This window comes from Fundulus heteroclitus, unplaced genomic scaffold (genome assembly GCF_011125445.2).
Source record: "Fundulus heteroclitus isolate FHET01 unplaced genomic scaffold, MU-UCD_Fhet_4.1 scaffold_40, whole genome shotgun sequence".
NCBI lineage: Eukaryota > Metazoa > Chordata > Actinopteri > Cyprinodontiformes > Fundulidae > Fundulus > Fundulus heteroclitus.
This window is the reverse complement of record NW_023396813.1, coordinates 3,486,570-3,502,521: the sequence shown is the minus strand read 5'-3', so window position 1 is coordinate 3,502,521 and position 15,952 is coordinate 3,486,570. Positions and strand designations below refer to the sequence as shown.

Below are 15,952 nucleotides of genomic sequence, written 5' to 3'. Positions count from 1 at the left end.
GGCTCCTCACACTGTGGATCCATGGGTGGTTGCCACCTTAACAAATGGCTACAGGCTCCAGTTCCGACGGCAGCCACCTCTCTCACGCCGGGTCAAAATGACTATTATCACCAACCCGGTGAAATCCCTAGCACTAGACCAGGAGCTTTCCGCCCTCCTGGCCAAGGGAGCAACCGAGGCTGTGGATCCTCTGCGGCAACCCAGAGGCTACTATTCAACGTACATCCTTTTTTTGGATCAGCTGAAGGCTTTGAACAAAATGCAGTTCAAAGCCTTCAGCTGATCCAAAATGCTGCAGCAAGAGTTCTGATGAAAATCAACAAGCGGGATCATATTTCTCCAATTTTAGCTTCCCTTCATTGGCTTCCTGTTAAATCAAGAATAGAATTTAAAATTCTTCTTCTAACGTATAAAGCCCTTAATAATCAAGCTCCATCATATATCAGAGCTCTGATTACCCCGTATGTTCCTAACAGAGTACTTTGCTTTCAGACTGCAGGTCTGCTGGTGGTTCCTAGAGTCTCTAAAAGTAGAATGGGAGGCAGATCCTTTAGCTATCAGGCTCCTCTCCTGTGGAACCAATTTCCAGTTTTGGTCCGTGAGGCAGTCTACTTTTAAGACTAATCTTAAAACTTTCCTTTTTGATAAAACTTAGAACTAGAGTGGCTCATGTTACTCTGAGCCACCTTTATAGTTTTACTGCTATAGGCTTAGGCTACTGGAGGATATCAGGATCTAATTTTCTCACTCTATAGAGTTCTACTGTTCTTCAATTATGCATTATGTATTGTCATTTCTGCTTTAACTTTCTGTTCTCTCTATTTTATCTTCATAGTAGGTACATCTGGTCTGGCGTTCTGTTAACTGTGACATCACCCAGAGAAGACGGCTCACACACTATTACCATCTAATGTACAACAGATTACTGGATCAATGTGTGCTTCTGTGCTTTTTTGTCTCTCTTGTTGTGTCTCTGCTCTGTCTTCTGTAACCCCCAGTCGATCGAGGCAGATGACCGTTCATACTAAGCCCGGTTCTGCCGGAGGTTTTCCTTCCTGTTAATGGGGAGTTTTTCTTCCCACTGTCGCTTCATGCTTGCTCAGTATGAGGGATTGCAGCAAAGCCATGTACAATGCAGACGACTCTCCCTGTGGCTCTACGCTTCCCCAGGAGTGAATGCTGCTTGTCGGGACTTTGATGCAATCAACTGGTTTCCTTATAATAATAATAATAATAATAACTTCAATTTATATAGTGCCTTTCAAGATACCCAAGGTCGCTTTACAAGAGTGGGGTAGGGACAGGGTGGGGGTTTAGGGAGGATAGGCAAGAGAGAAAAGGTGTGTTTTGAGGTGCTTTTGGAACTGTGTCAGGAAAGTGGCGGAACAGATAGGAGGGGGCAGGGTGTTCCAAAGAGTAGGGGCAATAACACAGAAAGCCCTGTCACCAAAGGTCTTGAGTCTGGTGCGGGGTATGGAGAGTAAGTCCTTGCTGGTGGAGCGCAGGGACCGTGACTGGGTGAGCGGGTGGAGGAGGTCAGTGATGTACTTGGGTGCCAGTGAGGGAAGTGATTTGTAAGTGAGGAGGAGGATTTTGTAGCTGATGCATTGTTTGATTGGCAGCCAGTGGAGTTTCTTGAGGATTGGGGTGATGTGCTGCCAGGGCTTGGTGTGTGTTAACACCCTGGCGGCTGAGTTCTGGACATACTGCAATCTGTCTAAGGCTTTGTTGGGCAGCCCAGACAGGACACCATTGCAGTAGTCCAGACGGGAGGTGACAAATGCATGAATGAGAGTTTCGGTGACTGAGTCGGTAAGTGACGGCCGGAGTCTTGAAATGTTACGGAGCTGAAAGAAGGCAGATTTGGTGATGCTCTAGATGTGAAAACTGAATGAGAGTGTGGAGTCCAAAATGACGCCCAGGTTCCGGTTATATAGGACATTTTTGACCAATCTGTATAATCTGACCCAATCTGTATAATATGATTGAACTTGACTTTGTAAAGTGCCTTGAGATGACATTTTTCATGATTTGGCGCTATATAAATAAAATTGAATTGAATTGAATTGAATTGAATCCTCAGGGCAAAAAAGACGGGCGGTTTTCACCCCATTTTAGATCTAAGGGGACTAAATCAGTACCTGAAAGTCCTTCCCTTCCACATGCTCACCACAGCAGAGGTCCTTCAGACCGTTGTGGCAGGGGATTGGTTTACATCAATAGATCTGACAGACGCCTACTTTCATGTGCCTATTGTGGCAGAACATCGCCGCTTTCTAAAGTTTGCTTATCGGGGTCGCCATTGGCAATTCCGGGTGCTCCCATTCGGGCTCTCCCTTTCCCCGAGGGTGTTTACTCGATGCGTGAAAGCAGCCCTCTCTCCTCTGCAGGCCTCCGGAGTCAGGATTCTGCCATACCTGACGACTGGTTTCTTTGTGCTCCCTCTGGACTCCACTACCATGAAGGCCCGTCCATCTGTTCACAGGGTGGACGACATACTCCAGCTTGTCGGTCGATTTAGGCTGAGCAGGCAGTTTACCTATATCATCTTCCTGCGAATGCTGGGCAAACTGCAGTGGCGGGTACAGGCGGGGGCGCGGGGGGAGCGCACACCCCCCTTTTGGAGACCAAAATAATTTTTTTAGAGCCCGAAATTTTAAACATCCTTCATAGAATTAAGATTAATAGCCTGTACCTGTCATCTGTAACACGCTGATGCTGGCGCGGCGGTCGAGACTCCTGATATCCGAGCACAGACCCGGTGTCATGGGCGGGCATTGGGCGGAAACTGTACTTTTTTTTTCTTTTTTAACCTCAGAGTGGCCATTGTTCTATAAGTACTATCTGTGATGTGTCAATCATACAATTCCACCAATCAAATCAACGACTGAAGACAACATGCTAGCCAATTACAGCTGGAGTGGGGCGGGTCGCTTGGTCATACAAATAGCCTTCAGAGAGAAGCTGGCGGCGGCACGGCACGGCTGTGGTCACCGTCTGTGTCGGTAGTGCGGGATGGATTTTCGGTCTGATTACCAAATCATTACAAGAAGAGACAAAGAAGCAAGTGAGAGCGATCTGGAAGCAGCGCTATTAATTTCTGTTTGAAACGGCAGCATTGAAGTCAACACTGGAGTAAATATTGACGCTAGGAGGGTTAGCTAGACAACTAGGAGCACAAGGAGCAGAACCAAGCAGTAAAACACAGCCAAATTGAAGAAACTTGGGTTACTTCAGGTAGAAGGGAACTCTGCTGCCCCAGCTGCTGTAATTACAGAACCTCTTCTAGTATGAATTTTCATTTCAGTCAGTGTTCAGCCTGACACCATTGCTCATGTTTATGTATGCTAATGCTTGACTTTTGAGTCAAGACACAGCTCTACAGGTTACTGTATCTCACTGCTAGTTTCCAGCCCAAACCCAGCATAAAACCTGCCCAACTAAAAAGAAAAAAACAAGCCCAAATCTCAAACTCTCTTATGTTAAAAGCGCAGAAGTATTAAACACGTGAGAACATGCCACAATGTACACAAAAGGTACAATCAGTCAACCAAATAACACATATGATCACTTTAACAATCATGATATATCAACCGAAAAAAAAAAAAAAAATTTTATCAATAGCTTCCCAACATGAGTAATAAATCTACCTTAACATAAACGGAATTTCTCTTACAGAATATAGCTCAATCAAACATTTCTCATTCACACAGCCATGAAATAATTTTAAGTTGATCAGTAGAACTGAACCCCTCTAGGAGCGTTTACATTGACCAATACAATTTCATAGTGACACTTGATTAACCATTATTCTTTTCTTGTTTTATTATACCAATCAATATTATTCATTGATGATGTCAGATTCGACTCATTTTAAAAATAATTTGACCAGTAAAATGAGTTCAATGAGATGGCATTTTATTAAAAGGGTTTTAGTTTTCTTCCAGACATAGACAACTATTTTGATATATATTTTGTTAGTAATTCTTTCTAAAAGCCCAACAAATATGAAAAGCTTCCCAAATTTTTACAACATGCCCATAAGCTATTTCAGTTCCAGCTCATTGTGGTCAAAAGAAGCCTAATTGGGTGGAAACCTGCCTAATTTGGTAACACTGAATACACTATTTATTTTTGTTTGTTAGATTTTTTTTTTCGATTTTGGGATTTTATTGAGAGTTTGTTTCTTAGCACTGTAGGAGTAGTCACAGAGCCACTGTTCAGCCTGAAGCATGTAAAATGCTTTTTTTCCCCCTTTTTTTTTAAAGTGTGCTCCCCTGAAAGAATGAAATGCCCCCCTGTAATTTGTTTCTTTAGCCGGGTCTGTCCAAGCATGAATTTGACTTGCTCACAGCTCAGATCTCGCGTCATAACAACGTGCAGCGATTAAAATGATTTCCAAGCAACTTGCATATGATGAATGATGAGAGTGAGAAAGAGATCTTTATATCATATGAAGATGATCTACCTTCAGGATCAACATACTAGCAGGAAATGAAGTTGTGGTACACAAAGTTGTCATCATCAGTGGAAAAACCCAGTTCTCTCCCTGAAATTCTAAGGATAACAAATATGAAGTGCGACCCAAACATTTCAGTTATACCTGTTATGAGTGCTTCAGAGGAACGTGCTAACTCGGGCCTTAAAGCTGTGAAAACTTTGCTAAGGTCGACTATGGGACAAGAAAGGTTTGTGGCTATGCTACTTATGCATGTCCACAAGGACATTCATTTAGACATCAACAAAATCATAGACATATTTGCCCAGAAGCATCCCAGAAGGTTGACATTTGTAAACCCATTATCATCGTCATCATAAAGTTGAAGGTGTTGTAGAAGAGAACGATATTCTTTGTCAAGTCTTACTGTTCTATTATAGGCTTATGGCTTAACTTCACCATACATGTTAATTGGTTTAACTTTAGTTTTTTTTCTCTCAACATAGTTTATCTCGTTAAGATATATTCAAAACTCCTTTATCACTTGAACCAAACTAAACTGTTCTTAAGTCCTTGGGTCTTTTTTATTTCATTTACTAAATAAATATCATTTCTGGAAATAAAGAAAATCTTTGTTTGATTAATTGTTGATAAGGATAATTTTTTCTTCAAACTACTTTTTAACCGTGCATGCTGTAAAAACCAAGAGATTTTGTCTTAAAAATCCTTTTTCAATTACAATAATATAATCATGCTAATTCCACTTATGTTCATCCATTAAAAATGATTATCAATTCAAAAACCTTTAGATGAATAATTAGGGTAGTGTGAAAGAGTAAAGATGGCATTCTTTGGTCATTTAGCCTCACATTGTCTTGACATGACTCTAAGGTGCGCACCCCCTTTTGAAAAATCCTGGATCCGCCCCTGAACTGACATCAGTCACTCGTGTCGTGCCCTTGGGTTTGCTCCTTCTGCGTCCTTTGCAGTGGAGCAAACAGCTTTCGCCTAGACGCCAGGCTGCACAGGTGTCGCAGGCTCATGGTGACAAGGATGTGCCTTCGTGCCCTAGCTCCTTGTCGAGACAGGACCCTTTTGTCCAGTGGTGTTCCAATGGGGTTAGTGGTGTGTCGAAGGGAAGTGGTCCCCACGGATACCAGCCCCATGGGCTCGGGCGCCGTGTGGCAACACAGAGCGGTTCGGGATCTCTGGGGTCCAAGGGAGCACACCGTTCACATAAACATGCTGGAGCTGCGGGCTGTGCACATGGCCCTCAGGTGCCTTCTGCCCGACCTAGAGGGAAGGCATGTGTTGGTTCGGACAGACAACACCTGTGTGGTTTACCATATCAACCACCAGGGAGGCACCAGGTGGACACGCCTCCTGAAGGTGTCCAGGGATCTCCTGGAATGGGCGTTTCCCCGTTTGTCCACCCTGCGCGCAGCGTATTTGCCAGAAAGGCAGAACCAGGTTGCAGACTCTCTAAGAGCCTTGAGACAATGTGTTGTGAATTGGCGCTAAATAAAGTGAACCCCCAGTGAGGTACATTTGTTTAGAAAGTAAACATCATGGGTTAAAGAAAAAATAATCAGGTTGACTGAAAATTTTTTCAAGACAGCCCATATATTCACGGGCCATGGACATCATGCCACATCAGTTACCTCACTTGCTTATTGTGCAAAGTCATCATTAACCAAATCTGGTAGGTCTACAATATCCATTGACCATTCCTGTATCTCTCCGACCTTTCAGCTTCAGAGCCTTGGCGTCATCCTGGACAGCCTCCCATTCTGTCCTTCACTTTCCCTGGTTAACCTTCATCTCGGCAGCATCAAGTTCTTCCTTCACACTTTTGCCAAACTGATTCACAGTCCACTCCACCCACCTCTTGACTTTACAACTTCAGCTCCCTTCCCTCCCTGTCCTCCAGAAAACCTCCATAAACTGCAGCTAGTGCAAAGACAGCAGCTTCATCATTACATCATCTACTTCACTCCTGTACATTAACTCCACTGGCTCCCTGTCACATTCAGTACAAACCAATCCTATGATCATACAAGGCCAACCACAACCATGGACAATGCAGGACACATATTCCACACTATGATGATGTCATATATTTTAACACAGATCGCACATTACAATAATCAGTCTGTTTTTCCTATTATTGCACAACAATTAATTATCACAACTCATGAGTTTATAAAAAAGGCATTATTTAACTTTTTTGAAGTCTAATAAAACGGTTATATTTTAGCCCTGTGACTGGCAACCTGTTCAGGATGTAATCTGTGTCCCCGCCTTTATTTATTTATAAATAAAAAATAACTTCATAAAAGCTTTCTGAGAATCGCCTTTCTCTGGCCTGACCCAGTTTAGAACCCGTTCTCCAGTCCATATTGTAGCTGCAGTTTATTTTTTGATTTATTGACGTAGTTTCCTTAATCTGCATGTATCAAAATCCTTGTGATTTTATTTAAGGAGTGTCCTGGTGAGCAGCTGCTCCTGAGGTGGAGCTTCTGCTTATTGACTGACAGCCGATGCAGCTCTGCCTTCTTTGTTACAGAAAAGTGCAGGTGGAATTTATTTACTTTTTCTGAATCAGACCCAATGAAATGCGGGACACTGCTTCACATTCCGACCGTTCTTAAAAAAAAAAGAAAAGAAAAAGCGCATCATGCTAAATTAGCCTGAGCTAGCGCGTAACTCTTTAAGTTTTAAATAAAACGTAATAGCAAATCATGAGGAGATCCCTGTTTGGTTTATCAGTTAAGTTACTGGCAGCGAGGGAATACACGCTGACAGGTGACGTGGCCACAGGTGGAAATAATTAATTAATTAACTAATGAAGCTGTTGTCAGCTGTTCTATCCAGTGAACTTTATGACCTGCTGACCACCACTACTTTCTGAGGGCACTTTAAAATGCTCTCCCAAAAGTTAAAATGATGAAACACCGATAAAACTCAGATTGGCAGATGTCCGCTTCACAAAGACCCGCCCTACTGTCTTTCTGATTGGCTAATGTCCCGGCTCTGCCAGGTTTCATTGGATGAAAGCAGCTTTTGTTTAATACCTTGCATAAAAAGTCTAGACGGAACGTTTTGCGCTCATTTTCCAAATGACGGAAATCCGTCTCAGCGACGGAGAACTTTAACCCCTGGGAAACATGTAAGGACAAAATCTGCCTGAAACTTTTGTAAGAAATGGTCAAAAATCCATCAAGGACCTGACATATCTCTGGTCCATCTACAGTTCACAGAAGTCCCATAAAACACTTTATGTGTAGGTTTGGTCACGAAGTGGTTCTTCAGAAGAAGCAGAGATAGAGGCGGTGGTGTGCACCACTACACAGGTGATGCAATGAAAATCAAGATTGATGTTCTCTAATGAAGTGTGTGGACTCGTTACTTTTCTATCACATGGCCAACAAAAGGACACGACCATCCACACACCATCTTTTAATAAAGCGCTTGACTTTTTTTCCTAGATTAGAACAAAACTTGAAATAATAATTTTTTTCCAGAACACTAGTTTACAAAGTGTACACAACTCTTATAAAGAGGAACAAACACATGGTTAACTTTGTTTTATTAGATCTTTAATGTTGATTCCACAAAAAACTGGCCTACAGGTTGGTAATCTACACTTGGGTAAAAGAACCTAGATATACTGCATTAACACTAAACAAAGTATGCTGCCAGTGCTGCCATTTTATCTTTGGGTTTTTTAGGAATTCCACGACGTCCCCTGCCTCGTCCCCTGCCTCCTCTTCTTGCTCCTCCACTTCGGTACATGGCGTGCCTCATGGTGGCATGTTTGAGCTCCACCACATCTTGGAAGACATGATCACAGAAAACGCAGCCAGTGTGCTGGGTCTCACTATCAGGAAGTGGAGTGCGGGCCTTATTGAAGTCCACAGCAACCAGGGAGGCATCACAAGCATCACAGCTCTCCTGAGTCACCTAACAAGCGAGAGAGAAGCCGAGAAGTTGGACCAAACATCAAGAAAATTAATTAAACACACAAGCCATATACCGTAATATGGTGTTAGGTTTGTGAATTTTAACTAAAACATATTCAACATGTTTCATCTACCATTGTTTCAGACATTTTTGTCATGCTGTTAGGTTCTTTACAGTCTTTCACGTTCAACCCTTTCTGATTGTTCCGTCATGAACTCTAATATTTAGCCACTGAGGCCTGTAGAGTCTCACATGGAGCTTTAGGGTGTCCTCCAAGCATGGCATCCTCTCAACTATGTTCTTCCACCAGTAAGCAGGTTAACCCAAATGGTTGAGCTCCTCACACCTGCAGGTGTTAAGTATTTGTTTTTCCACAACAGTGGATTTGTGAGGCTAAATTCAATTTCTAGCAATATTACAGGCTAACCACACAATTCTAACCAGAGGGTTTCATCTGTCATGAGCTGCAGCTACTATTATCTCAAATTACGACCAAACAATAATAAAGGCTCATTGAACTGTACCTTAAACATTTATTGGAAAACGCCTCCTGAATATGTGTTAAAAGCTGGAAAATCTTTTGTTGCAGTGGCATTTTAGACGCGAAAAAAATATTTCAGTACATTTAATCAATGAAAAAAAAATCCTCCTTAACAAAATATATGTAATCCCATTAAAATAAATATTAAAAGCAGCGTTTAAAAATAGTATACTTGATTTATACTTTATCTTTTTAAATTTGATCAAACTTTCTATGAACTTTAATTAGTAATCAATGACTTCGCCTGACGAGGCTGGATGAGGAGCTATGCCACACCTACTGAGCCAGATGGTGGGGGAGGTAAAAAATAAAAGCTCTAGATCTCCCTGTCAGTAATGAGTGGCATCTCCATCAGTGGCGGCTGGCCAGTAGGGGGCGCTCGGGCGCCGCCCCCTTTAAATCGTTTAGATAATAAATGATTTCTGAACTGCAAAGTACTTAGAAATGTATTTATTCATACTGTGTGTCCAATAGACATGTTAGATTTATTAAATTTATTTATTAAATAAATTATTATTTATTAAAATAGTAAATACATAATTCTATGTAATTGCTCACATTGTGCACACTTCCTATCCTATGTGCAGGGCGCCGGTCTAATGAGAATGAATGTAGGCGCAGCAACTTGGGCAAGCACGTGATCTGAGGCTGACTTTTAATTGGTTATTTAGGGTTTTCCACAGGGAGCATCGCTCTGCATCCCGGACACACCCATTCTGTTGTGTCATTACTGGTAGAGTGTCAGTATTGGCTAATTTTTTTAAAAATATTGTGTGATTGGACAATCCCCGATTCGACTCATTAGCGCAGCTGCAGTTCGTTAGGTTGATTCACGTTAACGTTTGCAAAGTGGAGTAGTTTCAAAATGAGAGAAAATTCTGTTTTGTCTTTACAAAAAATGCTTTTACAAAGCGTTCACTTGAAGAAAAAAACAGGATAAAGGAGCTTGGACCGGATCGTCTTAATTTACAAATTCAGCAGCAGGCAAGTGATCTCTCCACTCCATGGTTGGACAAAGCAGTGTAGGTAGTAGTCAGCCAGTGAAGAAGCGTCGGACACTCAGTGTAGAAGACCATGAAAGGATTGCTGCAGAGGTGAGTTGTTGTGGAAAATCACTGTTACACTGGTTTATAGTAATGTTATTTAATATATTAGGAAGATGTGCGTTGTAGTTAGACATACCTTTAGTTGTGTCTATGCTGTGTAGGTATGTTGATATAATGTTTGTCAGCAAGATACTTTATTATTTAAGTTGTACTGAAGTTTATGGGTAATGGGGAATAAAACATTTGGTTACTGAATTTTGTATAATCTTGTCCCACAAAAATGCTGTAACACATTTCATAACACAGCCTTAAAAAATGGCAGCAAATGTTTTTAAAATCAGGAAAAAAATCTAGAAGAAGTCTTTTCAGAAACTGTCACGCTCTTGAAGATCCTCATCACCACACCCATGACCACAGCAGAAGCTGAAAGGTGCTTTTCAACTCTGAAAAGAATCAAGACTTTTCTGAGAAACTCAATGACTCAGGACAGGCTGAATGCATTGGCCATGTTGTCAATGGAGAAAAGACTAGTCACAGAGATGACTGACTTTAACAAGAATATAATTGAGAAATTTGCTGGGCAGAAGGAAAGGAGGGCAAAATTCATGTTCAAATAGTGCTATTTTTTAAGATTTGTTTTGTTTGTTTTTCATTTGTTTGTTTGTGTGCGCCCCCCTCAGTTTTTTTAGCACCAGCTGCCACTGATCTCCATAACAACCGTCAGACACAAACTTAAACTTAGAACCCCATGCTTTGGTCAGATTGGACTAAGGTTGATTTTCCAGCAACAATGACTCCAGGTGGGTCTGGTACGAAACAAAGGATGAACGTCTGGAGAAACTCATGCCCACTGTTAGGCATTGAGGAAGATCTGTGATGCTGTGGATCTGTTTCTCATCCTAAGGCCCTTCAAGATTCAATAATATTTTAATTGTCACCACGTGTTACCATGGCAAAATTTCTCTTTAGCTACTCTGGTTCACGTTACACATAATGAAGGCAAAAAACCTGACAAACAAGTGATGAAGAAGAGTAAAAAAAAAATTCAGCATTCAGGAAAGTCACAGATAAAGATAATGAGGTAGTAGGGTGCTTATTGAATAATGACCATTTGAGGCTTCATTTACAGCAATATGCATTTAGATATTCATAGATTATAGTGTGCAAATAGGCAGTAACATTAAGGTGATTGTAACGTATGACGGGCTAGTAATAGTGGGTTGATTTTAAAGCGTTGGACTTGTGAAAATTTTATTGATGATCATATCTTGTCTAGATGCACCTGCATATTTCCCGTGTGAAAGAAGCTCTAATGCTCACAGATTCACTATTGTGTTTCCACATCCAAGGACACAGAGAGGAGTTGAGTTAGATAGGAACTGGATCGTACCAGTGGCTGCACTCCTCTGACGATAACTCCCACTTTCTTTGTTAACCCCGAATGTATAAAAGTTAGTGTGTATTTAGTAAACAAATCTCTGCAGGAAATCAGCAAACTTCTGAGTTTCTAATTAATAATAATAATAATAATTGAACATTATTGATCTCACAGTGGATAAATTCACTTCTGCATCTTAACCCATCCCCTTGGGGAGCAGTGGGCTGCCACTGTGCGGTGCCTGGGGAACAAACTGGGGTTAAGGGTCTTGCTCAGGGACCCAAAGTGCAGGCTGTGGGGATCGAACCGGGTACTTGCATCCTTCTCTGAGTGCAAGCACACTGCTCTAACCACTAGGCCACCACTCCACCTTAATTAAAAACATATTGTGCTTATCATCCAAATCAGGAGTAGCTGTAGAAAAGGAAAAGTTCACCAAAAAAAGCAAACTGGCTAAATGTTGTGAAGAAACATATTTATCTTGGCCAAAAGCTCTCCCTCTGGTTCTCTTGTACATGCAGATGAGAAATAGATCCAGAGCTAATCTAAGTCCTTTGAAATTCTTTTTGCGAGCACAGGGGAGGAGGACCCAATACTAACTTATCCACATTAACCACGGCTCATTTTTAAATATTCAATGTTAGAATATTGTAAGGTTCTGTCACGTTCTTTTTCTCTTTCCCATCAGGCCGTGAGAGCTGCATTAACCCCAGTGGCTGATAAAATCCTGCACCAGTTCCAGCCAGGACACTGGGTGCTGATCCGAGTCACCAGAAGAAGCCACTGGAGAGACAAGCGTTGGACTGGTCCATTCCAGATCCTGCTGGTGACCCACATTGCCATGAAGGTCCAAGGAAGGAACACCTGGATCCATGCCACTAGTGATGGGTCCGGCAACACCGATGCGTCGGCGCATGTGTCGGTCTCATAGAGCGAAACCCGTGTCGATGTGTGTATTGCTACGGAAAAGTCACGTGACCGATACAGGAACTGTTTCGGTCACGTGACCAATACAGCACCTGTTTCGAACTGACTGACGCGCCAAACTGTTTCTGTTCCCTCCAAGCTGCACGCGTGTGCATTCGCGCACAGCAGCGCGCACAGCAGCGCGCACAGCAAAGCTATGCTGCGCAGTAAAGAAAATCCAAGCTGAACTGTAAACAAAATAACGGTTAATAATGGTTAATTTTTAACCATTTTGCAACTCTGGTGTGATGGTGTTGTACCACAGTCTCGCTCTGTGAGCGCAAGGTGCTGATCGGAGCGCACCACTAATGGATGGGTTGGGCAGACGCCTTTATGGTTGGGCGGGTTGCGCTGTGCGTCTTTGTTCTGAGCGTCGTTTCAGAAAAAACGGCTGATCTACACTGAGTAGAAAGCTGCTACTCTGAGTAGTTCTTCCTCCCTTTGTCATACTCAGCATGTCCGATTTCAGAACAGATGATATCAGTCAGGTAACTAAACACAGCGCCCGATCAAGCATTTGTAAAAAATAAAAAAGCCATTCCACAAACATCCTCCTTCACATTATTTATTGACTGTATCTAAAAAAAAATGAAATATATGTTTAATTCAAATGAAAATATAAAATAATACAATGCAACATACAATGATTTAAATTGTATTGTGTATACTTGGTCATCAAATCAGTGTCAGTTAACTCTGTCAACCAGGTTGCCTGTAGGGATTTTTAAGGTCCAGCAGGTGTCAGTATTCAGTGACACAGTATCGGCACAGTATCAATACAGTTTGGCAATGTGTCGAAACGTTTCATGACGCCTCATCGACCCATCACTACATGCCACACAGTGCAAAGTGTTCCAAGGAACACCACCTGAGCAGCGTCCGGATCCGAACCCTCTGCCTACAAAGGGTTCCAACGACCGCCCACCTGTGCCAGGCCGGTAACAGGGCAGCGTGACGCGAGAGGCAGCGGGATTTTTATTTAGTTTTTCGTTTCTGTTTATAAAAAAAAAAAGTACTGAGTACCAGAAGAAAGGACAATCCACTCCACAGCCAAGATCAACATGCAGCGGTATTGAAAACTGAAGTTTTTAAAACTAGTGACTAGCATCACACTCATTTTTATCACTCCTGTGCTCACTGAAGAAAAGGTACAACACAAACAATTTGTGACTAAACTGAGTAATCACACCAATCATACCCATCGGCTGACTCAAAGAGAGCCCCATCACTTCAGTGACTTTCATGATCATGCTCATAACATCTAGTGACAACTTATACATCAGACTGCACGGAAAACGAGAAATGACAGTTGTTATGCTTATCTTTGATTCTACATGCTCTTGACAACCAACCATTGTTGTTACCTGTTTCTGTTGACACTGCCTATATTCTAGCAACCTTTTTCCCTAGTCATCAATCTAACAGGTTGGTGGAGACCATTTTTAGTGGGTAGAAAATTACACCATAAGACCGAAAGGATACCTAAGTTTTCTGATGTGACTAATTTAACTTGTGCCATAACAGAAACTCTTTACAGGTTTCGAGGTAGTAGACATCTGTTTAGTGCAGTAAGAATCTGCACCTGATTTTCAGGGAAGGACAGTAGATTGTAAAGTAATCATACCTGCTTCATGTGCAATGACCCATAGAAGTCACTCCTCCAAGTCATGTGTGGTTAGATCTGACCCTTATACAATTCCAGGATCTTCATTTCCAGCACGCTATGTTTTAACCCTTAATCTTACAGCTTTGCCAGATGGAAGTAAACTGCATGGTACAAGTAACTTAAAATTTTCCCAGCAGAGATGTATTTTAATGTCTTAAGAACATGGCTTGGATGTGTGGAATTAGATCATATTTGTATCTGCCTGCTGATTGGTCTGGAGTGTACTTTTTAGCTCATTTACTACCTGCCATTACTATGTATGATTCAATTTACCTGTTACTGGAACAGAAGGCAAGGCTTAAACAGCAAAAGGGATCTTGGGTATTTTATTTTCTCATTATGGTGTTGCTAATGCAGCACATAGAATCAATGACTTGTCTGTTGAGTTAGAAAATCTCACTGCTTTAACTGAAAAAGGTTTCTACTCTCTGACAAAGGAACAACAGGCTATCAGAACAATGACCTTGCAAAACAGACTGGTTCTAGATTACCTACTAGCTGAGAAAGGTGGTGTTTGTCACATAATTGGGGAACAATGCTGCACTTTTATCCCTGATGTGTCTAACAACATGACCAATATCCATGATAAATTACAACAGTTGCTGACAATCCAGCAGGAAGAAAATACTGGTTCATCCTGGGATCCTGTCTTGGCTCGTTTCTGGTGGTTGGACCTCCTGGTTAATAAAGATTGGAGGAATTCTATCTATTTTCTTTTTGATTTTGATTTTTCTTTCATGTTGTATTATTCCAATTGTTAAGAGAACGGTAATGTAAATGACTTATGCCACTACGCTGAAGATCAATAATGATGCAGACATGCTTTCTGTTTATACTGACCATAATTTGGAGAAGTATGATGTTTCTGAATTAAAAGATGATGACAGTACTGATGAAGATGGATTTTACATTACTTAAAATGCTATAATGATGTAATAACTCTAAGCCAGATGGGGAGTTGATACTGATGTTCAGCATTCTAGTATTTTAAAATTCAGTAAGATGTATGTTTTAACATTTTCTTTCTAATTATTTTTTTATTATTTTATTTTCTTTATTTTTCACTTTGCTTATGTTTTTTTTTTTACACAATTTCATTTTTTTACTATTACAGGCTCACAGTGTTTGAAAATTTTCTTTATTATGTGATGATTTCAGCATCAGAAGAGAGGATTGTTGTGAAAATTTTATTGATGATCATATCTTGTCTAGATGCACCTGCATATTTCCCGTGTGAAAGAAGCTCTAATGCTCACAGATTCACTATTGTGTTTCCACATCCAAGGACACAGAGAGGAGTTGAGTTAGATAGGAACTGGATCGTACCAGTGGCTGCACTCCTCTGACGATAACTCCCACTTTCTTTGTTAACCCCGAATGTATAAAAGTTAGTGTATTCTTTTTCTCATTGCTCTGTTTCCTGACTGCGTTAGGGGACAGAGACATTCAAACGCTCATGCCTTTGAATTAAAATAACTTAAAGACAAACGATGCATCATTTGTTTTCATGAGTGGTGTGCTCACTTAATTGATAATTATTAATATCCATAACAGACTGCAGTCTCCTATCAGGGGGCAGTTGCCCTCACAGCTCTTGGAAAGAAGCTGTTTCTAAGCTTATTTGTCTTGGATCTTTGTCTAGAAATACCAGGATGTGATAAGGGGTGTGACAAACATGTTTTGCATCTTTGTCACACTTAAGTACTTCTTAATTCTGAGATCATACAAGTTGCTATATATTAGAAAGTTCACATATTATCAGGGTTTATACAGGAATGAGTAACCCTAATTTAATGCTTTTTAATGCTCGTACAAATAATTTTAATGCCATCAACAAGTACCCATATATGTATGTATGTATGTGTATATGTATATATATATATATATGTATATATATATATACATATATATATATATATATATATATATATAGAGAGAGAGAGAGAGAGAGAGA

At 41.0% G+C, this 15,952-nt stretch overlaps 1 protein-coding gene across 2 annotated transcripts in view; it reads right to left on the bottom strand.

The window, feature by feature from the left end:
• Positions 1-8,010: 8,010 nt before the first annotated feature.
• Positions 8,011-15,952, bottom strand: part of top3b (DNA topoisomerase III beta) — an 83,227-nt gene continuing 75,285 nt past the window's right edge. The window contains exon 17 of one of the 2 annotated variants that reach the window (XM_012858062.3): positions 8,011-8,401. In XM_012858062.3, coding sequence (XP_012713516.2) covers positions 8,120-8,401 — 282 coding nt within the window. In that variant the 3' untranslated portion in view covers positions 8,011-8,119. The remainder of the gene's footprint in view (positions 8,402-15,952) is intronic. The other variant, XM_036131002.1, reaches the window with a different exon arrangement.